Below are 27,710 nucleotides of genomic sequence, written 5' to 3'. Positions count from 1 at the left end.
ACAGTCCACTCCTCAGAAACCCTATACAGTGTCACTGTGAATCAAATTCACAGCCAGTACTAACAGCAACAATTATCATTTGGTCATTGCCTTTCTCTATGCTTATAATAGTCCATCAGCCATATATCTGCTGCCCCAATGCCTCCCTCCGCCAAAAAAAAGACCTTCAAAACAAAACTATTTTGCTGATACGTGCACCATTTATGAAAAAAGAGATTTTACAAATTGATGATCAGATGTTACAACATAAGGACCTCGTTTTCACTCTGTGGATGACCTTAATATGTTTTGCCCTAAAGCAAACATGGATGGTAGGTGATTGATGGTCTGTGAAAAAACAAAAACAAGCTCATAAAAAGTTAACGTATCAGAAACAGTGAAATCAGCAGCTAAAATGCCAACGCTGCGCTGCAGCTGAATGGGTTTGCAAAGCTCTGGAGGGATCTCTCCGGGTCCATTAGTACTCCTAATTAGATTAATGCCTTCAAGATTCATTTTTGTATAAACTTCCTTGTTATTTTCATAACTCACTTTGGGTTGTAAGAAACCTAGGCACATGGCCTGGGTGAAAAATGCCAACTATGGTCTTTGTATTTCATATTTTGAGAACCTTGATTTCTTGAATCTATATGCTGTTTATCTACATGATAAGAAGGAACGTGATTTGCTCAAGTTCTGCATTTTGCAAAATCCTCCAGGAATGAATCTTAATTATGTTATCCAGTGCTTACCTGGGGAAAAAAAACAACAATTAATGATGCTCCTGAGAGTGGTAGAATACTTACCTTCCATGCAGGAGACCCAACTTCAGTTCTCAGCCAATGCAATTTACGCACAACTGCCTCCTTTCTGGTCAGTAGAGCCTTGCATGATGCTGTGATACTGGGAAAACTTCCAGCGAAGCTTCCAGTAAAAGATAGCTAAGGAAACAGGCCTGGAAATCCACTTATAAAGCATCAGCCAACAACAACCCTATGGATCACAGCAGTCTAATCGCTTGTGCATGGCGTGGGGTCCACAGGAGTCAGGGGCCAACTAGATGGCAGATAACAACAAATCCCGCTCATGGTTTACGTGAATCACCAATATTGTTTGTTTTATCCAAAAAGAGCTGTATCTTGCAAATCACTGTTCTCTTTATAATTAATCAGTGGTTTAGTGACAAATTGTAAACTTAGCCCAGAGTTTGTGTTTCATTCAGGATACAAAGGACAGTTTTTCTATATGACCACTAACCCAGTTAAAGTATACCTTTGACAAGGCTATAGTCGTGGATTTGATGAAGAAATTAGCTCTTTTCCATGACCGTACATTTTGCCTCAGTCCTTATCACAGATCATTGGGAAGGAGAACCATAGAAAACATTTACTGGCCATCTTCACTCTGACACACCTAACTCCTTTGTTGTAGTTGTTGTTGGTAAATACCGTAGAGTCGGTTCCGACTCATAATGACCCTGTACAGGGTTTCCTAGGCTGTAAACCTTTATAGAAGCAGAAAGCCTCATCTTTCTCCTGTGAAACAGCTGGGAACTGCTGACCTTGAGGTTGGCAGCCCGACTCCTAACCACAACACTACCAGAGCACCTGACTCCTTTAGACACTGGAAATTACTACAGTAGAGTGATTCCAAAGCTGCTTGCGAAGATTTTATTATACACTACGTGGGTTAGGATCCTGGTGTGGCGCTGTGGGCTAATGCATCAGACTGCAAAGTTGTTTGAACTGCAAGGTCAGTGGTTAAAGCTCACTAGCTGCTCCTTGGAAGCCCTATACAGGGTCGCTATGGGTCAGAATTGACTCGACGACACTTAACAACAACAAGTGGGTCAACAAACAGTTTGTTGAGTTTAACATTGTCTTGTATACAGTACAATGATGGTCTTAGTCATCTCAAAGAGACAACTCAGCCTTAAATGCCATGATATTAACCTTTCATTTCTTGTAAGGAGTCCTGGTATGACACTGTAGGGTAAACACTGAACTACAAGGTCGGTTCAAACTCATCAGTCGCTCCTTGGGAACCCTATACAGGCTTACTGTGAGTCGAAACCGGCTTGATGGCAATGAACAACAAGGAGGCTACAGAGACATTACTACCACAAATATGTTGTTAATAAATAACCATCGAGTCGGTTTTGACCATAGCAAACCTGTATAAGGTTTCCCAGGAGTGGCAGGTAAACTTGGACTGCCAACCTTGCAGTTCCAATTGCTGTTGAAGTCCAGCTCATTAACCCACAACTCCATGGCATGGCAAGTGTGCACCCTCTTAAAAGTATCATTATGCTGTTGGGTGGTAATTGTTCCCCTCCAACCTAAGCCATCTGTCATTTTGTTCATGCTGGTGGTGTATACTGTAATATACACCATGAAAACTCCCACATGAAAAATCTGACCAGGTTCAGTGTGGGCTTTTGAGATACTCCTATGCATTTGTACCTTTGATCTGATGAGGGCGTGATGTGAACAACTCCTTGTCGGTTGTGAGCGGTTCTTTGCTGCTAATAGTGGCTAAAGTGTGAAAACTAGCTAATGAGAAGTCGGAGGGGACTCAAGGGTGTCTCCAGGAGAATGCTAATCTCATTCTTATAAATCTTGATATGATTTATGATTAGATAAAAATAAATGAAGCTGCAGGTACCCCACAGTGAGTCCCCATAAACATGGTCATAGTTTCCTATTGTTGGCACTAATGAAAACTTCCACAAATCCATGATGATAAAGAACAAAAACTGATGGTCTGACAGCAGTTTGGGAAGTATAACTCCAAATCAAGGCATCAAGGTCCCTTCCAGACATCCAGGACCACAAACAAGAGGAGGCTCTGTCTTGTCGCTCTGGATATTGCTTGGCCTTCCTTGGTTTGTAGATGGTTCTTCACTTGGTCGCTCTCCCCTGTATGTGTCTCTGTCTAATCTCCTTGTTTATAAAAGCCCACACAGTAAAGATTAGGTTTAGGACCCCCTCCTGCTCCCTGTGTGGCCTCATTAATGGACCAGAGGAAAAGTCCTGTTACCTAGTCGGACGGAGCCTAATAGCAAGTATATATGGGAAGACTTCAGCACAACTTCTCAGAGGACAAAACGCACTTAGAGCCACTGCGGGGGAGTTTTATAAATACTGATGCCTGATTGCCATGCCCAACCATTCTGACTTATTCATTCTGGTGTGAAGACTGGACAGAAGACCTTTCAAAAGCTTGTCAGATGGTCCTCATGTGAAGACAAAGGTGTCTGCTGCTATCTCCCTGTCTCCTCCCAATTGATGGTAGTTGGTGGTGGTCATGTGCTGTGGAGTTGGTTCCAACTCACAGCGACCTTCCATTGGGTTTCCGAGGGGCAACGGGGTGAGTTTGAACTGCTCACCCTGTGGTTCACAGCCCAGTGCTGATCCTGAAGCACCATACCAGGAGTTCTAATTTAACCATAGAATTTTATAACGGTGGTGGTGATAGTATACCAAAAAGTCTTCTTAGGCTCTGCATAGGATTTTTTAAGGCTGTAAATCTTTACAGTAGCAGAAAGCTTCATCTTTCTGCTGCAAAACAGCTGATCGTTCCAAACTGCTGATGTTGAGGTTAACAGCCTGACTTACAACCACTACGCTACCAAACCCAGCCTTGGTTGGTGTACTGGGGGCAACAGTCAGGTCTACAGCTGAGAGACTGAACAGATACTACAGTGAGCTCAGCTTCCTAGTCTGCTTAATATCAGCTCTTTTATTCAGAACATAGCCTAACTTGACTATCACATTACTATAGTCAGATCTTTTCAACATCAGGCAATGAAGGAAACTTTCCAAGGAAGTACACAAAAGTATTTTGAAAGTGATCCTTGATGACTGATTGCTGATATTAAAACTGAAGAGCTTCATGTTAGGGGATTTTTCATCTCTGATTTGTTCATTAGCATAATTTTATGTGACTATCAACTCTTTGCAAATATTTAGCATAGGGATAGGTGTGTACTGTACATACCTTTTGGTTAGCTAAAGAATATGATGTCAGGTTTAAATCACACTAAAAGTAGACAATTCAACTGCATAATAGCTCCCTATTTTGTAAAAATTAAATGTTCTCACCCTCAAAGAATATGTACAGTAATGTTTGTAACCTTTACCATGTGACTCGAATATAAGGAGACCCTTCTTTTGTTGCTCCATTATGTTCAATCGTATATGTCAGTGAGATGAAAGAATTCTAAAGAAGGAAATGACTCTTGGAATTTCTCTGACTCCACCTTATTCCTTTACAGATAAATAGATTGTAGTCTTTGATAGCAGAAATGATGAGTCTCTTATTCATAAATGGTGGAACGAGAAGTAGATCTGATGCCCAATAGCTTTCTACAGTGTCACTGGATTTCCACGAGTTCTCCTCTCCCTTTCTGTGAAGCATCCATCCTACCATTTGTACTTGTCCAAGAGTTTTTGTCCCAATGTGGTACATATTGTCATGTCCTAGATGCTGATGCCTTAATGCTATGGTATCTTTGATTGTGATACTATATATATGTATATGGAGAGAGAGAGATGTTCTGAGTTAGAATGTAACAAATCACTACAGGTTTGCTTGGATGTCTCGGTAACTAGCTTCCGAAGTAATACCCCCAGATCATATGCCACTGCATGCAAAAGTAAATATGTTTTTCGCATTTTTTGGTTGATTATTATGGTCTTCTGCTGTTTTACTAATACTTTTCCCATCTTCAACTGGCTTTACTTTTTGCAGCTTTGAGCAGTAATTCAGTCCCCTACGCCTCCCTGATTGGCTCTGTGTCCTCCCTCTCTAGCCAAACCACCACTCAGTCCATATATGATAATAACTCTCTCCCACGATTCGCTCGAAAAGGTCTAAACATCTTTGTCTCTATTATTTTCTCTGTTGAAGCACTGTAATGAATGTCCACCTCAGTCCATTTCCATTCCTCCACAAACCTAGACCCTCATGCCTTTGCATTTCTGTTCTGTACACTGGGGGTGCCTCATCTGGACACAGTCACTTGAATGTCCCTATCATTGTCACCCACCCACTCCTGCCACAGAATGCAAACTACTTCACTTCGACCAACTATGTGGAGAAGTTCCAGAAATGAACTCCAATTTGTTTTTGTTTTTTTTCCAAATGCACAATTATAAATAACCACAAAGGTTTTCTGCTTCCCAGTCCCCTTCTTTTTATTGGCTCTTAATAAAATTTAGTAAGATTTTAATTGACTGGATGCAAACCTCTTAGTCAATAAGACTAAAGCATCCCTGTTCACATGTTGAGCTGCAGTGATAATCTGGAAGAAACAAAGTGTTTTCTTCTTTACTCTCCGGAGCCATGGAGAATTTGGCATTGGAGATACAGGGGATTTCTAGGTGACTTTCACTAAGGGTACATGGCCATGTTGACTTAGTGGGCAGTGAGTCCACAGCCCAACACCTTCCAGAGAGGCACAGGAACAGATGAATGTAAACATGACTTCCAGTTTGAGCCCCTCCCTCATTCTCTGCTTTCTCCGTTCTGTATGTCACATGTTTCTCTGGGGGTTTCCTACTTCAGATTTTTCTAGCCAGCTGGACTTTGTGTCTACAAGACATGAGTCATCACTCCTCGCTCATGGAATGCTGATCATATCAATCCAAAAGAAATAAAGTATGAATTGTATAAGGGAGCAAAGATGGGCAAGACACAGGAATCACCCTCAGCCCCCCCAAAAATGAGCTGTTGATTACTTTTTAATGGAGTCTATGAATCTAATACATCTTCAGCTGGCAGACTGAGCTAAGATGCGCCCCGATGCCCTTATCACTGCTTCTTTATGTTTCCACCCATTTTCCTCCATCTCCTTCCACCATGTGTCCTTCCTCGGCATTCATTTTCCATCAGTGGACAAAGATGTTTACACCTGAAGTAGATTGTAGGTTTGCTGGGGGTTGAATCATGGGGACCTGAGGCCAAATACCACCAAGTTGCCAGTGTGGCCATTTCTCGATGTCTAGCCAAAGGCCAGCACCTAAACCTCTACAATCTGCTACTAGTGGAAACATTTTTGAAACTTAGTTTGGTGTCTGATTTTTGTCGTCGGTGATTGTTGTTGATGCGCCATGGTGCATGTTCTTGTTTGTGTCCATGGTTGCATGTGAGTGTTGGTCACCCCAGGTCTGGTGGAATAGTAAAGCGATCTTAATGTGTAGTGAATCTTGCAACGTCTTACAATGTATTTATTAGCCCTTAATAAAAATGTCTATTAGGCTATCCATTTCATCTTTAGTTTTGTTTTTTAATAATCCTTTCCATTTTATTTTATTTACACCACCATTTCCTTTGCAGGTTCAGATGATTCCGGTTACCCTGGTAACCTTCATTCTTCAAGTTAGTTTTCCTTAATTACCCATAAGTCACCTTTTGTTTCCGATCAAACTACTACTACTTTTTCCCTTTCAGGCCTTTTTCACTGTCTGTTTTCTTAGTTCACTTTACATCATTTAATTCCACACAATTTCCATTTCACACAGAGCAGGAGAAGGAGTTTGAAAGACTTAACAGACATTACTCAAAGCAGAAATTGACATCAAGCTTGGCAGTTTGCTCCACTAGCTAACCTCATTGATTCATAGCAAAGTAATGCTTTTTTTACACTAGGAGTGTTAGTTTGGGGATTATGCTCGGGTGACTTTTCATTTGGCTAGAAAACTCATCTTCCCAGAGCATGCCCTGCTTTGAGTAACCAAACTATCTGCCTGCTTCCTCATATAAAACATCCTGACTTCTCATATGTTTACAGCCATATCTAACTATAGTGTTCTCTTTATTTTGGAAGAGTTAAGAATTAGCCTCCTTTTCGTGTGTTTTCAAAATGTGTTTCATCTCTCCTTTTACTAGGTATGGCTAGCCATCCTCCAATACCTATCTTGGAACTTGCAGATCACATTGAAAGGTTGAAAGCCAACGACAACTTGAAGTTTTCCCAGGAATATGAGGTAATTGTCACGTGCTTGGAGGATAATATCAAAAGTTTCCCTCCACTTTTTGTTGACTGTATTCTTGAAAATTAACATGATGACCAGTGCATTTTTTCTTTAAATGCGTCATGAAATCTGATACATAAAAATCTTGCTAGATAGCCAACTTAAAAGTGTCTATACAATCAATAGAGTAATTGAGTTTTATAGAAAGTTGTTGATTCATTTATATTTGTTCAATGCTACTTAATGAGATTGGTGTATTCTTTCTGGTTTTAAGTTCATGGTATTTACAGAGTTTATAAGATTATAGTATACTAGATTGGTGCCGTGTACTGATTCACAAGTGAGGATCCTTTTTTGAAATAGAGAGATGTCAGGACAGAAGTAGATTCATCACTACATAAAATGTTTTTTAAAAGGTACCATGTGTCAGGTTTGCATGACCTGAAAACTCCTAGTATTTACACATGTATATGATTTTGCTCTTAAATCTAAAAAAAATGCTTGCGCTAATATTAGGATAGTATTATATTCCCAAGGGACTCCTGGTAACACATTGGTTAATAATTTGGCTGGTAACCAGAAGGTCGGTGGTTCGAGTCCACCAACTGCTGCCCCAAGGAAGAAAGTCTTGGCAGTCTCATGCCATAAAGATGACAGCCTGGGAAACCCTAGGGGGCATTTCTACAGTCTCATAGGGTCTTAAACTGCCAGAATCATTAAAGAAGATCTGTGTGAATTCTTGACGATGAATAATAAGTCTGTATATATGAGTTTGAATAGTGTGTCATTCATCCAACGTAAAGTTGTGAAACTGAATATTTCTGATATTCCCTAAACAGGGATCCATCGGCAAGCCAATTCTGAGTTATTGATAGCCATATCATTATTATTCTTGTAAGCAAGTTTAAGTTGACATAAGATTACAATGTGCAGCTAAAATCTTGCATGTAGACCAAACAGCAAAAGGTGGTTGAGTTCCTGAGCAACCCAAATTCAAGGATGAAGGGTTGCTATTGTTTTATATAGCAGAACTTTCCAGACACGCCCCTTTACCTCTCATGGTCTCTGTAATGTCAACGTTAAGAAGAGGAGATTGGACTGAATGATAATCTGAGTTCAAACCTCTGCTTAGGTCTGCCCTGGGAAGTTCTTTTACAGTCACTAAGAGGAGTCCTAGTGTGGTGTTTAAGATCAGCACTGGACTGTGAACCATAAGATTGGTGGTTCAAACCCACCAGCTGCTCCTTGGAAACCCTATTTGGGGTTGCTATGAATCAGGACCCATTTGACAGCACTTAACAGCAACAATAACAGGAGGTGTGGAACTGTAGGCTAAATACTAGACTGCTAACCGTCAGGTTGGCATTCAAACACGTCAGCTGCGTCTGAGAAATCCTATATAGGATTGCTATGAGTTAGAACTGATAACTAGAGGCACATAACTAGAGGAGTCCCATACTTTGAATTTGTTATCAGGAGGGACCATTCTCTGGAGAAGAACATCATACCTGGTAAAGTAGAGGGTCAGCAGAAAAGAGGAAGACCACCAATGACATGGATTGACACAGTGACAGCTGCCGTGGCCTCAAACGTAGCAACAATTGTGAGGACGGCACAGGATCAGGCAATGTTGTGCATTGTTAAGTTCCGTCCAGTCAGATCTGACTCATAGTGACCCTGTATAGGGTTTCCGAGGAGCGACTGGTGAGCCTGGACTGCCACTCTTGTGGTTCAAACCAGTGTTGCAGTCCAGCTCAGTCACCACCAGCTCCCCACCGGGACTCCTCATAGAGACTGTCAAAGAACTTGTGCATAGTGCCACTATAAATCAGAACCTACTTTACGGCACCTCACAACAACAAGAGGAGACCCAATTTCAACTTGTTAGAGAGGTGACACGCAGGGACCTGTGACAACCTGGGTGTCTGCATGGCCTTCCTATGAATGTCAAATATTCAAATTTAGAAGACTGTAAAGTGCTATGATGGCTACTCACCTAAGAACTGTGGCCCCACGCATACGCACCCTTAGGAGATGGGCAGTCTTTTATTCAGTTGGCACCCTCCAGCATAAAGGACTCCTGGTGTGGTGTTGTAGGATCAGCTCTGGACTGCAACCCGCAAGGTCAACATTTCAAACCCACCAGCTGCTCCTCGAAAACTCGATACAGGGTTGCTATGAGTCAGACCCAACTCCGTGGCACTTAACAACGACATAAAGGAGGTTTTTGATTTTTTATTTTCTTACTGATTGGTTAAGTTATATTTTCCTTTATTCTGTTTCAAACATTCAGGAGAACATTTTGAAGTGTGGGAAATTCATGCTGGATTGTGAATTGGCTTATTTTCTGAAATGATCTGCATCTTAATTTTTTGCCTGTTCTTCCTGTTTACCATAATGGTGCTTCTTAAATTCTAGAATCTCTTTTAGCACCATTTCTACAGTTTCTAGTTTCGGGCTTGAGGTTGTAACTAACATTTTAGAAGAGCTAGCCAGGCATGTGATCAATGTCAACAGAGGCAACATAGACCCAACTCTTAGATAAGTGTCACTTTTTACCAACCAGATTTCCCGACCTGCTCCCTTTTTTGTTCTTATTGTCACAGTTCTTAATATTTGTGATGTGATACCTGCTTCATTGATCTGCTTTAAGGCTGTTTTTGTGATGATGAATGATGCAAAGAGGCACAAAAATAAAAAGTTGATAGCTCTCCTATTAATAAACGACTGATTCACACACCAAGTATACAACTTTGAACCATATTTGCATCATTCAAATAGTCACTGAATGAAAACATCTCAGTAGTAACCATGGAGTATAACAAATGGCCTCCTTAAACTCTAGAGTTTCTAAAGAAATGCTACATGAAGATTCTCTAATGATATTCATTTACCCATTAGATCAGAAGTGCTCCTTGAAAATAGTGATGAATGGCATGCTGGCGAGGTTTGCATTAAGAACTCACCCAGTACCAATGACATGATAACCCACTCTGCCTCTTTATCCCTTAGATGGTCTTGATCTGTGATTAACGCTCCCTGGGTGTGAATTGACTCTACTGTGCCTTAACAGCCATGAAAGAGCTGCTGAAGTATTTGTGTCCGTCTATTAAAGCTCCACATGATATTCTAGGCCACAGAGCAACCTTTTCATGAATGTCTACTTATACTTATTATGTTGTATATACACAGGCCTGGTACACTACTGATAAAAAAATCAACCACGAAATCCTCTGTGGGGGACACAGGGTTAATCTTAATGGTGGTAGAAGAGTCTGGAATATGTTAGTTGTAATGGTTGCACACTATGATGAGTATGCTCAATGGCATTGATTTATACACATGAGAATTGTTGAATTGCCACGTTGTGTTATATGCTTATCTTTACTATAGTGAACAAAGAAAACCCATATAGTTCTCCTCTGACGTACATGGGGTTGCCATGAGTCAGAATCAACTGAAAGGCGACCGGTTATTTTCCATGTGAACGGGCTTCAATTTTACTTGTCTTCAGAGGAGAAAATGAAGGAAAAGAAGACTTGTTACGGGCAAAACACTTAATTATATTGAAATTGTTGTTGTTAAATGCCTTTAAGTCAGTTCCAACTCATAGCAACCATATATAGGATTTCAAAGTTTGTGGGTATATTGGAATAATTACTATGAATTCATGCTTACTCTTGGAATCCTGGTGTGGTGCTATAGGATAAGCACTGAACCATAAGGTCAGTTTGAACTGCAAGGTTGGTGGTTCAAACTCACCATCTGTTCCTCAGAAATCGTTTACAGGGTTGCTATGAGTTGGAACCAATTCAATGGTACTTAATAAACAACAACAACAACAGTGTTTACTCAGATATCTCAAGATGCACAAAGTTAAATTTATCATTCTGGTCCTAAAACTTAAACAAAGGTCAAAGGCATAAAAGGTGCTTGTGTTGATCATGAGGTCAGAGTAGGAAGAAAAAGGGTCACATTGTAGCCCAGGGTTTGCAGACCATAAGAGACCCCGACTTTAAAGGAAGTTGACCACAGACATGGATTCAGTGACAAAATGAAGAAGGAACCTAAGAAATGATTGCAACTCCAGTCTCTGAAGCTCTTTATACACATTTTAGCTTCTCATCTTCTGCTGTGTGAATGAATGTAAAAGCCTACTGGAGCTTGTTGTTGTTGTTGTTAGGTGCCATCAAGTCGGTGCCGACTTATAGCGACCTTATGCACAGCAGAACGAAACACTGTCCGATCCTGGGCCAACCTCACTATTGTTGCCATGCTAAGTCTAACGATGCTGCCACTTGGCCAATCCATCTCTCTGGGGGTCTTCCTCTTTTTCTCTGACCCTCCACCTTACCAAACATGATATCCTTCTCCAGTGACTGATCCCTTCTGACAATATGTCCGAAGTATGAGAGACGAAGTTTGGCCATCTTGGCCTCCAAGGAGCACTCTGGCTGCACTTCTTCCAACATAGATCTGTTGGTTCTGTGGGCAGTCCATGGCACTTTCAATATTCTCCTCCAACACCGTAACTCAAAAGCATCAATTCTTCTACAGTCTTCCTTATTTACTGTCCAAATTTCATATGCATATGAGGTTATTAAAAATACCGTGGCTTGGGTCAGGTGTACCTTAGTCCTCAAGCTGACATCTTTGCTTTTCAGCACTTTAAAAAGGTCTTGTGCAGCAGATTTGCCTAAAGCAATATGTCATTTGATACTGGAGTTTAAGTAGTCAGAATTTGAAGATGACATCTGAATTACAGAGGATACATTTTTCCTTAATATTGGTATAATTTCTGAGCTCAATGCATTAGGCTGAGGGATCTTTGGAGTGGTTTAGAGAAGGGTGTTCAGTGTGTGTATATTGACTCCACAGCAGTTGTCATTGTGTCAGTACTGAGTCACAGTGACCCCATGTGTGTCAGAGTAGAACTGTGCTCCATAGGTTTTTCAGTGGCTGATGTTTCAGGTATAGAATGCTGGTCTTTGTTTGGAGTTGCCCAAAGATCTTCAAATAAAGCCTAGGGACCTCAATCTTTAAAGTGCTAAGAATCATTTGGGAGTCTACTGAAAATACCAATTCCCAGGCTGGTTTGGTAGCATTTTGAAAGTAATATACAGGAATCTCCATTAAAATAATTCATTCCAGGTAACTTTGACGCAGGCAGTCTAAAAACTTCAGATGAACACACTTTATGAGTTTTAGGCTCAGACATTAAAGAACATGATTCCACAATCTCCATTTCACCATTTTTTTGAAATGGCAAATCAACCAGTATATTGGATCTTCAAGTAGTCCCATGGCAGTGGGGTAAGCGTTGGGCTGCTAACCACGAAATCAGTGTGTTCAAACCCCCCAGCTGTTTAGTGGAAGAAAGATGAGGCAGTCTGCTCCCTTACAGACTGATGGTCTCAGGAACCCTATGGAACACTTCGAGTCTGTCCTGTAGAGTCTCTATGAATCGAAATCGACCTGATGGTAGTAGGATTTGGATAAATATTCATTCAAATAGACATCACACTCATCATTATCAAAATCATAATAAAAACAATTTATATTAGATTGTAAGTAACTTGTTGTTAGGTGCCAACACCCTACAGGGCAGCCTACTCCAGTCTATGGGGTTGTAAAGAGTTGGGATGAACTCAGTAGCAGTGTGTTGGCTTCATTGTTGTTGTTTTATAAAGTTGAGTATGTTTATAGAAAGAGCCACTGAGCAGTTTTATAGAATAGTTATTACCCTCATTTATTAACATTTATCAAGCCCTTACCATGTCTGCCCTCAGGTCATTTGTCCATTCATTGAACAGAAAGTGCTGTCAATGAAAAATTATTTTTAAAATTATAATCAATCCTATGATTTAAAAAATTCAGGATATGATGATAGTATAGAGGATATTTACAAAGTGGGGGGGGGGAGGGTTGGAAATTTAATCTATTACCAATATCTGTTTTTTGGAAAATTAATCTGTTATCAATGTCTATGACAGAGAAGGACTTGGAAAAGGAAGAACGGTGAGGGATTATAAAGCAGTTCTCAGTTCAGAAGTACAAATACTGTAACTTCTGCAGCTTGGTGCAAATGGCCTTTGGAATGTGAGGCATGAATAATATGAAAGCAACCTTTTCTCTTGGGTATGTAGATAGGGCTTTCTCTTTCTGGTTGTTGTTGTTAAGTGCCATCATGTCAGTTCCGACCCATAGCAACCCTATATAGGGTTTCTGAGGCTCAGCTAGTAAGCTTGAACCACTGATCTTGCAGTTCAAACAGCTTTGCAGTCTAGAGCATTAACCCACGGTGCCACACAAGGACTCCATTCTAGACTCTTTGTGTAGAAATAGCTTCAATTCATTGTTGAATATGAGTGGCCTTCAAAAAGTCCATGGGGAAAATCTGTTCTCTTCTAATTCCATTTTTCCATGAACTTCTGAAGACCTGAATTTTCATTGGGTCAGCACCCCCAATACATATCCTTATAACTCACTCTTTTTGTTGTTGTTAACTGAATGATAGTTTACATGGGAAAACATTGGCTTTTTATACCATCGTTTCATTGCAATGGTTGCAATCTCCTCCATGCATCATCATTCAACAGTATTTTCTTCCATTCCCTCTCGCTTTTGTTTTGTTTTGGTGGGGGAGGGCTGTAGTAAAAAAATACTCAGGATTATATAATAATTTAAACAACCAAAGAGCACATTTTGCAAGCCTGCCTCCTGACTGTCAGCACTCAGTCCCTCTATTTCCATAAGTCTAGAGTCCTCAACTTCTCCCTCTCTCCATGTCCTCATCTCTGCCTCCATCTCTGGTGTCGCTGCTTCTCTAGATAGAGTCCCATATTCCACCTGTGCTCTTCTCCCTTAATGGCCCTAGGGTCCTCTGTTTCTGGACTGTAAGACTAACTACTCCCCTGTTTTTATTACAAAACTTCTACCTTTACAGTTGTGACCGTTGCAATTAGTCATGATAACAATTTCTCACTATTGAATCACAAAAATCTTATCCCCATTTCCTTTAACCAGACCTGTCTAGACAAGATGAAAACTATTCAGTGGGGGGTCTACCTTCCCCCACACACTCTGAAAGTAAACTCCCTCTTGAAAATTTGTAAGCCAGTCACTTCATGCCTTTATCACCCCCTCATTTTAGGTAGCCAGTGTCTAAGATGCCCGTCCCTTATCTACCCTGTGTACAGAGGGGATAACATTGATACTTGATGTGAAGACTCCTTCCCTCTCTGTTGGTATTTCGAGCTTGGTTGCTCTTAAGAGGAGCTACAACACAAGAAATGGTATGAAACTACCTTGTAGTATGGTCCTCAAAAAGCAGTTTTCCATAGGACAAAAAATGCCTTAAGTCATACGGTGTCTTTCAGGTACATTGTGATTTGAATACATTATGTTGGCTAGGTGATCCCTTTACACATAGTCCTTCCCAGTTTGTGGCAGCCAACTTATAAGATGACCTATTAGATCCCAGGTCATTCTCTCATGGTCGTTAATCAGATGTGAACAGTTCTTAAACACTTATTTCTAAATCATTCAGGAAAAGTACAGCCAGAATGCTCCTTAAAAGCTGGAATAGTGACAGTTTGTCTCACCTACTTTGGACATATTATCAGGGAGACCAGTCCCTGGAAAAGTACATCATAATTGGTAAAGTGGGAAAAAGGGAAGACCTCCAATGAGATGGTTTGATGGAGTAGCTGCAACAGTGGGTTCAAGCATGACAGTCGTGAGGAGGATGCAGAACCCGGCAGTGTCTCATTTGGTTGTGTACACGGTCACTGTGAGTTGGAACTCATATAACGGTACCTGCTGTGGTACTACTGGGATAAGAAGCAACAACTATTTTGAATAGTACTATCTTAAAAGAAAGATGCAAACAACAGTGAAAAACAGTGTTTGTGTTGTGGCTGAAGAGAAATAAGAAACCATGTAATTCACAGATCTACCCAAAGGACACCTTTTCTCATATTGTGGTCATTTGCTGCGTGGGAGTAGAAACTTCTGCTGACCAGGTTTATAATACTGTTGGGTGGCCATTCCTCACTTCTGGGCATGCAAAAGATAATTAACCCACGTCTGTGTCTGGATCAATTTCTAACTCCATTTATAGTTCCCAGAAATGCTTTGTTGTGATCAAAATTGCTAGCATCACCAACAGGAGTGAACGGAACAAAGAGTCTTTCTTCAAAAAGAGCTGCTTTGGGGGGCTGATGTCCCCACCTGGTCTATCAGCAGTGAAGCCTTATTTTCTGGTCTTTTTTCACTCAGAAAAATAGATGGTTATTATCTTTTAGCAGGACAAAATGAATGCATTTTGATGCAGACCCCTCAGATTTAGCTCAAAAGTATCTATTGATTAAACTCCTAGAGCAGTTTGTATAGCAAAGATGGGCCTGCCAGTTGGCAGTCTGAGAAGATATTTCCTTTGTGCGGTTGGGAAAGACCAGGCTTTGCAAGATGCAAAGGTACAGAGAGTCCCTTCGCTGCTGGCTGTCATTCTGCATCTTGTAAACAAATCTAGTAGGACACAAAGGCACAGCGAGCTTGCCTTAGGAGCAGCGTTACGTCCAAAATCAGATGTGTGTCTGTGTGTTTATAGTCATTTATTCTTTCTGTACCTCTGTACTTTTTATTACAACTCAAAGTGCAACCAAATTCTCAAGTTGTAAAGCTCATTGTTATTCGGACTTTGTTTTCGTATTTGTTCTTTCGGCCACTTTTTATTTAGGTGTAAACATTGCCCTTACCAAAGCTAAATTTCCCATCTTTCATCTTTGAGTCTTGTATTTATTGTGTGTATGTGTGGTTTTCCAGGAGCAGTGTGTGTCTTGGGGGAAATCTCAGGTAGTCTAGTTTTCTGCTCCATTCTTGTTCTCACACCAGTTCATTGTAGCTAATTGGCCCTTGAACATCACTGGACATTGTCCAAAGGGTCTTCCTACCTGTTCCCATGTGGAGTGAAAGGCTCTCAGGAAGCAATTAGTCATAAAGTAGTCCCCATTCCTAAGCAAACTTTCAACTTCAAAGAGGTTTAGCAAAAGCTAAAAAAGAGAGATTTCTTTTTGAGTTTGATTTTGCTTATAAATTGAATTTTTGGTGTGTAGGCTGAAGCGACAGGTGGGTACTTAGAGACACAATAGCAGATGATGGGGATGATCTTTAGAGTCAGGGCAATCAAGGGTCATATTTGGACTTAGCCAGTTAGTATCAGCTGCTTGACCTTGACCCCATTACTTCACCCTCTAGTAGCCTTGGTTCTCTCTTTTTTGAGATGTTGAATATTAGTCTCATTCAATCATTATGAACATGAATATGTGTTGGGCACTTGACCCTTTGCTTTTATGTACCAAGCCAAGCCCTCAGTAATAGAAGCAACCTCATGTGGTGAACATGAGGCCCCATGACCTACTTGTACATTACTTAGCAACATTGCATTTTCTCACAAGGCAAAGTATTGCAGCTCTTCCAGCATTCCCTCTTCTACCATCTAAGAAAGAAAGTAGGAAAAGAGAAGGTATACCACAGGCTGATTATGATGGCTGCCGAGTTATTCTATATTTTGTGCATATTAAAGATTTCTGGGGGGGAATTCATATTTACAGATCAAGAAAAAGTCAGATTTACTGATAAGCAGAAACTGCCCCAGTGTTTCTATTTAGGATTTTAATGTCCCTGGATTTTTTGTCAGCTTGAGGACTAAGGTGCACCTGACCCAAGCCATGGGATTTTCAATAACCTCATATGCATGTGAAAGCTGGACAGTGAATAAGGCAGACGGTAGAAGAATTGATGCCTTTGAGTTATGGTGTTGGAAGAGAATATTGAAAGTGCTGTGGGCTGCCAAAAGAACCAACAGATCAGTTTTGGAAGAAGTGCAGCCAGAGTGCTCCTTAGAGGCCACGATGGCCAAACTTCATCTCTCATACTTTGGACATATTGTCAGGAAGGAGCAGTCGCTGGAGAAGGATATCATGTTTGGTAAGGTGGAGGGGCAGAGGAAAAGAGGAGGACCCCCCAAAGAGATGGATTGGCCAAGTGGCAGCATCAATGGACTCAAGCGTGGCAACAGTAGTGAGGTTGGCCCAGGATTGGGCAGTGTTTCGTTCTGCTGTGCATAAGGTCACTATGAGTTGGTACCAATTCTGTGGCACCTAACAACAACAAGACCTATTGTTTAACTCCCCTGACCTCAGTTTCTTTACTTGTAAGGATATTTTGCATATCTTCATCTGATTGACAAGCATCTTTTAGAGAGTAGAGAATAATTCAGAAAACTATTGTGTCCGGCCCTGATTCTTTGAGAATGATAGAAGGAAGAGTGACCAATAATTATATCTGGTGTTGGGAAATAATAAAGGGAGTACACTTGAGAGGCTTCCCAGGAGAACATTCAAGTTGGGGAGTCATAAACATTTGCTAGAGATATAATAAGATAGTGGCTAAGGGAGATGAGAGATGTGCATACAAAAGCCTTGGTATCAGAATAAACAGGGTTGGCTAAGGGAACCCAAGGTTTTCTTTGACTATTGGTATAATTTTAAGGTCACCCAACTTAGAGGGGACGTGGGAAACATGATTGCACCCCTGAAAGCGCAGGTTCATGCTGACGGAAGAGTTTGCATTAGGTGATTTTTAAATGTTTCCTTGTCATAGAAACTACTTCCTGTTGCTTCTTATAATTTTGCCAGTACCCCAGGAACTGAATGCATGCTTCACTTATATCGCTTCCACAAACAGCTTTTGGGGCAGTGTATATGCAGCCTGACCCTACCCAACATCTAATAAGGGCATCTTTCTTTATTTACCTTATGTCATTTAAAATGTAAAAAAAAAAGAAGTGACAGAAGTATGTGCTTCTCCACTGTGGCTAAACAGTTTGCCATCCTCTTGGGATAAAAAAAAGAGTTGTTGGGCACACCACCAAGCTTGGGAAGTACAGAGCTGGAAAAGATGGCAGTAAGAATCAAGACATGCGCATGAATCACTGGACCTGGCTATGCCTTGGGAAACATTTGCCTCTTAGTCATCACAGATGTAGCACTTGGAGTATTTGGCTTTCACTAAAAAGTGTGTGTAGGCAGCGTAATCAGAACTGCATTGTTTCTCACTTGCTGAGGAAGTTTTCTTAATGATGGGCATTCGCCAGTCATCCAGACTTTGCCAGAGGCTTATGAGGATCCTTGGTGAGTTTTTTTTTCTCATTCCTTCCTTCTCACTCTCTCTACTTCCCGCCTTCCTTTCTTCCTCCCTCCCTCTCACTTCTCTTGTTTTGTCCTTTCTCTGTTCTTCCCATTTCCTGCCTTCCTCTCTCCCTCTTTATCTCACTTCTTTCTTTGTTTTCTCCCTCTTCCCTCCCTCCTTCTTCTGCTGCCTCTCCCCACCCCTTTTGTTTTACCTTGTTTTCTCTACCAGTTTTGCAGAATGAGTCAATTCTTCTTCTTACATCCTAATATCCAATTTTTTATCCTCTTGATGGACTTAAAGTCTTGCTGATGAAGATCAAAGATGATAGCCTTCAGGATGGATTGCACCTCAATGTAAACGAAACAACAGTCTTTAGAATTGGACCAGTAAATAACATCATGATAAATGGAGAGAAGATGAAAGTTGTCAAAGACTCCATTTCACTGGGATCGACGATCAGCAGCCAAGAAATCAAATCACACATTACATTAGGCAGATCTACTATGCAAGACCTCGTTAAAGTTTTAAAGAACAAAGATACCAGCTTGAGGACTAAGGTGCACCTGCCCTATGCTATGGTATTTTCAGTAACGTCATATGCCTGCAAAAGTTAGACAGTGAATAAGGAAGACTGCAGAAGAATTGATGCATTTTAATTATGGTATTGGAGAAGAATATTGAAAGTGCCATGGGCTGCCAAAAGAACAAACAGATCTGTGTTGGAAAAAGTGCAGCCAGAGTGCCCTTTGGAAGCCAGGATGGCCAGACTGCATCTCTCGTGCTTCGGAAATGTTATTAGGAGGGACCAGTCACTGGAGATAGATATTATGTTTAGTAAAGTGGAGGGTTGGAGAAAAAGAAGATGACCCACAATGAGATGGATTGGCATAGTGGTAGAGGCAGTGGGCTCAGGGTGCAGCAACAATTGTGAGGTTGGTCCATGACTGGGCAGTGTTTCATTCTGTTGTATATAGGTTCTTTATGAGTTGGTCCCAACTCGATGGCACCTAACAACAACAACAGCATAGGATGTGAAAATTGGACAATGAATAAGGAAGACCATAGAAGAATTTATGCATTTGAATTATGGTTTAGGAGAAGAATGTTAAAAGTACCATAAACTGCCAAAAGAATAAACAAATCTGTGTTGGGACAAGTACAGTCAGAATGCCCTATAGAAGCCAAAAGGGTGAGAGCTTGTCTTTCTTAGTTGGGACATGTTATCTGGAGGGACTAAGCCTTGGAGGGGAATATCATGGTTGATAAAGTGGAGGGTCAATGAAAAAGAAGAGAGCTGGACAGTGTTTTGTTCTGTTGTGTCTAGCGTTGCTGTGAGTCGGAAGCATCTCAATCCACCTAACAACAGCATGGAGTTATAAAGTCTGTACAATGCTCTGAAAGCATAAAAACGGTAGCAAACATTTATATAGTGTTTACCATGTGCCAAGCACTCTCCTTAGCAAATTGAATATGCCCTATTTCAATTCTTCCAGGAAGATATTATCAGCATATTACAGAGAAGAGAGTCCTGACGTGGTAGTATAGGATAAGCACTGGACTGTTAACCAGCCACTCATTGAAATTTAGCAAAGAAAGCAAAAGAAAAGAAAACTGCTAAATGATGTGAAAGTGCAGAAGGCCGTTAGTTCACACCCAGAACGCATTTGCCGTATTTCAAAATGGCAGTCCATAGATGCTCACTGCCTTCTTCCATTTATTCCCATTTGCTTTGGGGGTTGTTGTCGGGTTTTTTTCATTTGGTTTTGGCTGTAGGTTTCATTTCTATGAAAGTGAGCAGTATGTCAAGCGGTATATAATTTCATGAACTTGTCATCTCACCATTGATGAGGCAGAAGTGCAGTCATCCGATGGAGTATTGGACTGAGGGATGCTTTTAGAGTGGCCCCCTCTAATCCTGCATTTCCATTTCTGTGATAATGATGAAACACAGCCAACAGTAAATGTTAGGGAGATCTGATTCTGTTACCACATTTCTCTTCATGTTTTCTTAATGCAGAATTCCAAGGCACTTAACAACAACAAAATAAAGGGATGCCCCACCCCCACAATCCTGCAGGTTTCAGTCCAATCTCTTCTATTGACATTCTATAGCTGGGAACTGCAACCGTGGCAGGAGTGACTCCGAAACAATAATTACGATAGTTAATGAGCGGTGAAATGCTGCTCCCCTTTGTGTTAAGAGCTCTTAGGTTGCTGCATTAGGGGAGATAGGTGAATTTAACCCCCAATCTCCCCACACCCCACAGTGATTAATTGACCTCTACTCCATCAATTGAGCTGTGAGGAGACTGAAAATTTCCAATGACTTGGTGGGTGTTGCTGTGCAAATGGGCATCGATTTCCTTTTCCGTCCCTTCTCTTTTTCCTTCTGCATTGACCCTGGCTGGCACAGCTCAAGGAGTTCTCCCGGTGACTTCAGAACTAAACAAAATAGGCCTTCCTAAAATTCCACAGGCTTGAATCTACTATCAGAATGTTACCCCTATGCAATTACACAGAAAGATTTCTAGAATCTCAATCTTATAATCTATGGCTGTAGTGATAAGATATTTTCTGGGCATTTCATTGACTCTTCTGAACTCACACAGTGAGTTTTCGTCTAACAGCATGTGGTGTTGTTAAGTGCCATCGAGTCGGTTCTGACTCATGCTGAACCTGTCAAGATGTCAGACCCTATTAACACCAGGACTCCTAAGAACATGTAGCACCTGACCTTCAGTAGGTAAAGCCCTTGCCATCAAGTCGATTCTGACCCAGTGAACTTACATTGTTATTGTGAAGTGACAGATTCATAGTGACCACATGTAAGGTTTCAGAGGAGTGACTCGTAGGTTGACCTCTTGACTAGCCACCAAGCACTTAATTACTTCATCTCCAGGGTTCCCTAAATAAAAACAAAATACCAAATTAAGTGAAATGATTTTGTTATTATTATTTTTTGTTGTTGTTGGTATTGGAGAGTGTAATAACATGTCTTAAAGTCTGGTAACTTGAGATAGCAAAGAGATGTTTTGCATTCTATATAAGATCCCAGATTACTAGAAACCTGGGCAACTGTGAAGGAATCTTGGTGTGGTGTTGTAGGTTAAGCCCTGGACTGCTAATTCATAAGTTGTTGGTTCAAACTCACCATCTGCTCCACTCCTCAGAAACCATATACCGGGTTGCTACGATGTAAAAGAGGTGTGTTGTTTTGGTTTTTAAATGAAACAAACTAGTTTTAGGCAGAAAAATTTACATTGCTGTGCTGTTGTTGTAAGTGCTGTGAAGCTAGTTCCAACTCATAACAACTCTATATAGGGTTTCCAAGGAGCAGCCGGTGGGTTTGAACTGTCGACCTTGTGGTTAGCAGTTCTATGCTAATCCTACAGTGCCATACTAGAAGTCTGAATTTGTGTGCTATAGTATATATTTTTTGATCACTTTAAATTCAGATAATTTACATAGTATAAATTCACCCTTTAAAAGTATACAATTCAGTGCATATACTTTATATGTTAGACTCCTAGCATAGCACTGTAGGATAAGCACTGGACTGTGAATCACAAGGTCAGCAGTTAAAATCCACCAGCCATGCCTCAGAAACTGTATACAGGATCACTCTGATTTGAAACTGACTGGATGGCGCATAACAATAACATCTGTATATTTTGGTATTAAATGGGCTTATGGTAAAAAAAAATCGAGAGCACTAGTTGATTTTCCTTGCCTTTGGTGATGATTTGCACTGTTTTAGAAACACGGGTGGAGGGAGCTCCAGGTAACCCAAGGTCACAGCCATGGTCACCTATGAAGCAGCGTTTTCTGCACAATGGGTCACCATAACTTCGAATCCACACAGCAGATCCAGTATGGTTGATTTGGGTTTGGAGGAAGTTGTTTCCAAAGGCCAGAGCCGGGGTCTATCGCAAGCTACCACTTCAGGATGAGGCCAGGGCTCAGCAATGGATACCTACCTCAGTCGATTTGATCTTTTGGAGGCAGCATGGTTTAGGAGTTGCTCTGGTAATGGCATGGTCAGCAGTTCAAATCCACCATTTGCTCTGCTCTGGAAAGATGAAACTGTCTGCTGTAGATTTACAGCCTGGTAAGCCTTTGATAGGGTCACTATGAAACAGTCCACCACTGGTCAGTCAGTTAGTCCTACAATGGTGCCTGGTGAGCTGCTGTGATTCTGGCAGTTATGCAATGACTATTGTAAATTCCAGCAGCAACACCCGCAATGGACAGGTTTCTGATGAGTTTCCAGATGAAGACAGACTAGTAAGAAGGAGAGATGAACTACTTCTGAATATTTAGTCATTGAAAACCTTATGAATAGCAGAGAAACACTGTCATATATAGTGCTGGAGAATGAGCCCCTCAGATTTGAAGGCACTCAAAATGTGATGGGGCAAGAGCTGCCTCCTCAAAGTAGAGTTGACTGTGATGATGCGAATGGAGTAAAGCCCGTGGGAGTAAAGCCAATGAGACCTTCATTTGCTTATGAGATACAACTCAAAATGAAGAGAAACCTCTGTAAACGTCAGTTAGTATTCAGAACATGGAATGTACAAAGTATGAATATGGGAAAATTGGAAATTGTCAAAAATTAAATGAAACACATAACCATCAATATCTTAGGCATTAGTAAGCTGAAATGGACTGGTATTGGCCATGTTGAATCTGACAACCTCATGGTTTACTATGCCAGGAATGACAAATTGAAGAGGAATGATGTTGCATTCATCATCACAAAGAACATATCCAGATTGGTCATGAGGTACAACTCTGTCTGTGATAGGATCAGATCCATGGTCCTACAGGGACGCCCAGTTAATACCACTATTATTCAAATTTACACACAAAACACTGAAGCCAGTGACCCTGAAATAGAAGAATTCTAACTTCCTCAATCTGATATTGAACAAACATACAATCAAGATGTATTGATCATTAGTGGTGATTGGAATGTAAAGAGGAAGGATCTGTAGCTGGAAAATATGGCCTTGATGATAGAAATGATGCTGGAGATCACATGATAGAATTCTACAAAACCAGTAATTTGTTCACTTCAAATACCTTCTTTAGACAGCATAAGAGATGATTATATACATGGATCTCACCAGATGAAAGATGCAGAAATTAAATTGACAACAACTGTGGAAAGAGCTGGTGGAAAAGCTCCATATCATCAGCCAAAACAAGGCCAGGAGCAGATTGTGGAACAGACCATCAATTGCTCATATGCAAATTCAGAATGAAACTGAAGAAAATGAAAACAAGTCCACAAGAGCCAAAATATGACCTTGAACATATTCCATCTGAATTTAGAGATCATCTGAAGAACAGATTTGATACATTAAACATTAAAAACCGAGTACCAGAAGACTTGTGGGATGACATCAAGAATATCGTACGGAAGAAAGCAGCAAGTCATTAAGAAGACAAGAAAAGGAAAAGATCAAAATGGATGTCAGAAGAGACACTGAAACTTGCTCTCCAGCATAGAGATGCTAAAGCAAATGGAAGAAATGAGGAAGTACAAGAGCTGAACAGAAAATTTCAAAGGTCAGTTCGAGAAAATAAAGTCAAATATTCTAACAAAATGTGCAAAGATCTGGAGTCAGAAAACCAAAAAGGAAGAACATGCTTAGCATTTCTCAAACTGGGGAAACTGAAGAAAAAATTTAAGCCTCAACTTTTGTTATTGAAGGATTCTCTGGGCAAATTATTGAATAATGCAGAAAGCATCAAAAGAAGATGGAAGGAATACACAGAGTCACTGTACCAAAGGAAATGGTTGATGTTCATCCATTTCAAGAGGTAGCATATGATCAAGAGCCAGAGATAGGGGAGGAAGAAATCTAAGGTTCAGTGAAGGAATTGGGCAAAGAACAAGCCACCAGGAATTGATGGAATAAAAATTGAAATCTTTCAAGAAAGTGAGGTGGCACAGGAGGCACTCACTCATCTATGCCAAGAAATTTGGAAGACAACTAACAGGCCGACTGATTGGAAGAGATCCGTATTTGTGCCCATTCCAAAAAGCGGTGACCCAATGGAATGCGGAAATCATCAGACAATCTCTTTGATATCCCATGTGAGTAAAGTTTTACTAAAAGTAATACAGAAACGGCTGTGAGCATACATTGACAGAAAACTTCCAGAGGTCCAAGCTGGATTCAGAAGACGATGTGGAATGAGGATATCATTGCTGATATCCAATGAATCTTGGCTGAAAGCAGAGAATATCAGAAAGATGTTCACCTGTGCTTTATTGACTACGCAAAGGCTTTCAATTGTGTGGATCATGACAAGCTATTGACAACATTGCGAAGTATGAGTATTCCAGAACACTTAATTGTACTTCTGAGGAATCTGTACCTAGACCAAGAGGCAGTTGTTCGAACAGAGCATGGGAACACAATGTTTTAAAATTTTAGAAAGGTGTATGACAGGGTTGTATTCTTAAAACATACTTATTCAGCCTGTGATGGTGGTGGCTGTGTGCTGTGGAGTCGGTTCCAACTGATAGCGACTGTTCAGGGTTTCCGAGGCTGTAAATCTTTATGGAAGCAGAAAGCCTCATCTTTCTCCCATGGAACAGCTAGTAGTTTCAAACTGCTGACCTTGAGGTTTGCAGCCCGATTCATAACCACTGTGCTACCAGAGCTTCTATTCAGCCTGTCTGCTGATCAAATAATCCGAGAAGCTGTGTTATATGAAGAAAAACATGACCTGAGGATTGGAGGAAGACTCATTAACAACCTGCGATATGCAGATGTTACAACCTTGCTTGCTGAAAGTGAAGAGGACTTAAAATACTTACTGATGAAGATCAAAGAGCACAGCCTTTGGTATGGATTGCATCTTCATGTAAAGAAAGCAAAAATCCTCACCACTGGACTAATAAACAACATTCTTATCAATGGAGAAAAGATTGAAGTTGTCAAGGACTTCATTTTTCTTGGATCACCATCAACACTCATGGAAGCATCAGTCAAGGAAATGAACGACGTATTGCACTAAGCAAATTTGTTGTCCAAGACCTTTTTAAAGTGTTGAAGAGCAAAGATGTCAGCTTGAGGACTAAGGTGTGCCTGACCCAAGTCATGGTATTTTCAGTAACCTCATAAGCATGCAAAAGCTAGACAGTGAATAAGGAACACTGTAGAAGAATTGATTCTTTCGAGTTATGGTGTTGGGGGAGAACATTGAAAGTACAGATCTATATTGGAAGAAGTGCAGCCAGAGTGCTGTGTGGAGGTCAGGATGGCCAAACTTCATCTCTCATACTACAGACATATTGTCAGAAGGGACCAATCGCTGGAGAAGGATATCACTTTTGGTAAGGTGGAGAGTCAGAGAAAAAGAGGAAGACCTCCAGCAATATGAATTGGCAAATTGGCAGCATCAATGGGCTCAGCGTGGCAACAATTGTGAGGTTGGCCCAGGACTGGGCAGTGTTTAATTCTGTTGTGCATAGAGTCGCTATGAGTTGGTATAAACTCCATGACACCTAACAACAACAACAACATGAATCAGATGAGGCCTCATTAACAGCTAGTGATATGCAGATGATACAATCTTGCTTGTTGAAAATGAAGAGGGCTTAAAATACTTGCTGATGAAGATCAAAGACCACAGCCTTCAGTATGGGTTGCATCTCAATGTAAAATAGGTAAAACTCCTCACTACTGGACCAATAAACTGCATCCATATAAATGGGGAAAAGACTGAAGTTGTCAAAGAGTTCCTTGTGCTTGGATCAGCCTTCCACACTCATGGAAGCCGCAGTCAAGAAATCAAATGATGATGTATTGCTTTAGGCAAATCTGCTGCACAAGATCTCTTTAAAGTGCTGAAGAGCAAAGTCGTCAGTTTGGGGACTAATGCGCTCCTGATTCATGCCATGGTATTGTCAATAACCTCATATGCATATGAAAGTTGGACAGTGAATAAGGAAGCATGTAGAAGAATTGATGCATTTCAGTTTTGATGTTGAAGGGGAATATTAAAAGTACCCTGGATTTCCAATAGAACAAACAAATCTTTGTTGAAAGAGTACAGCCAGAGTGCTCCTTGGAGGCCAGAGTAGCCAAACTTCATCTCTTACACTTCAGACATATTGTCAGTAGGAACCAGTGTTGGAGAAACGATATCATGTTTGGTAAAGTAGACTGACAGTGACAGCAGCGAGGGGCTCAGGCATAGAAACGATTGTGAGGTTGGTTGGCCCAGGACCGGGCAGTGTCTCCTTCTGTTGTATATCGGTTCACTATGAGTTGGTACCAACTCAATGGCTCCTAACAACAAACAATAATGAATCAGAATTGACTTATTAACGGTGGGTTTGATTTAGGGTTGGTTTGGTGTTTGAGTTTGAAGGAGCCCTTATTGTACAATGGTTTATGCATAAGACTACTAACTACAAGGTCACCGATTCAAAACCAACTGGCTACTCCATGGATAAAAAGTGAACCTTCCTGATTCTGTAAAGATTTATGATCTCTGAAACCATAATGAGCAATTCTACCCTGTTCTATGAAGTCGTGATGTAGTATTGTAGCATTATCACTGGACTGTTGACTACAGATTCAGGGGTTCAAACTCCCCGGAAACCCTATATAGGGTCTTTATGAGTCTGAACCAACTTAACTGGCACTTAACAACCACAACACCCTTTCCTATAGGGGCTCTATGAATCAGAATCATCTAGAAGACAGTCAGGAGTGCCTGCTTGTATTCATGATATTGCAGAATCACATTTGTTTTATTTCTATGTCTCCCACTAGCGTGATGTTCTCTAAGAGCAAGTGGTGATAGTGTTTATGTGCCTTGAAGTTGGTTCCTCTGAGGGCAAAGGAGATACCAGATTTTTTGTGCTGTAGCTGTGACTAACATAGTAGATGTTTCAGGAATGAATGCACACACATGTTTAACAAAAGGACTAAGAGCCTGGATTGCCCTTTCCTTCTTTCCTTCCCAAGATTAGTCACGTGATACCAAGATGGCCTTCATTTATCAATGAAACAGGAGAGCTGTTTCATTAGCTTAGTATATTATCGCTCTGCAGCAGAGCTTCCTCGGGGACAGAGAAATGATACTATGTACATGGAGCACTCACCTTGGGCTTTTCTTGGTGGCCCTCCTTTGGGAAAGATATTTTCAGGACAGGTAACCAGGTAGGTAACCAATCTTCCTACAATGATTCTGTACACAGACAAATAGAGAAATCAGCCCCCACCATCCTGTACCTAAAATAAAGCGACGGGAGAATGCATATTGCAAAGTTTCCTTTTCCTACTCTCTCAGGCTTTGCGAAGGTAGGGAAAAAATGATTTGGAGTATTCATGTCTCAAGGCCAACTCTGGGGGGAAAATCATCTTTACTAAAAACTAAAAATCTGCCAGGAAGTTTGACAATGACTAGCAGTTTCCGTATTTATCTCAGTGCAGTTTTTTCACAACAATATTTGCATGAAAAGAACAGCCTTGCTTCCTGAAGTCTTCATCTGCTCCTGGTACTCATTTGCTCTTGAAAAGGGTATAATCT

At 40.8% G+C, this 27,710-nt stretch overlaps 1 protein-coding gene across 5 annotated transcripts in view; it reads left to right on the top strand.

Moving 5' to 3' along the window:
* LOC102812524 (receptor-type tyrosine-protein phosphatase delta-like) overlaps positions 1-27,710 on the top strand; it is a 560,069-nt gene that overhangs the window by 396,139 nt on the left and 136,220 nt on the right. For 4 of the 5 annotated variants that reach the window (XM_006863768.1, XM_006863767.1, XM_006863765.1 and 1 more), the window contains one exon: positions 6,871-6,968. In XM_006863768.1, the coding sequence (XP_006863830.1) occupies positions 6,871-6,968 (98 nt within the window). Of the gene's footprint in view, positions 1-6,318; positions 6,361-6,870; positions 6,969-27,710 lie in introns of all 5 variants that reach the window. The other variant, XM_006863766.1, reaches the window with a different exon arrangement.

This window comes from Chrysochloris asiatica, unplaced genomic scaffold, assembly GCF_000296735.1.
Source record: "Chrysochloris asiatica unplaced genomic scaffold, ChrAsi1.0 scaffold00056, whole genome shotgun sequence".
Lineage (NCBI taxonomy): Eukaryota > Metazoa > Chordata > Mammalia > Afrosoricida > Chrysochloridae > Chrysochloris > Chrysochloris asiatica.
Note: the sequence above shows the minus strand (reverse complement) of the source record. Positions and strands in the feature narration are given on the sequence as shown.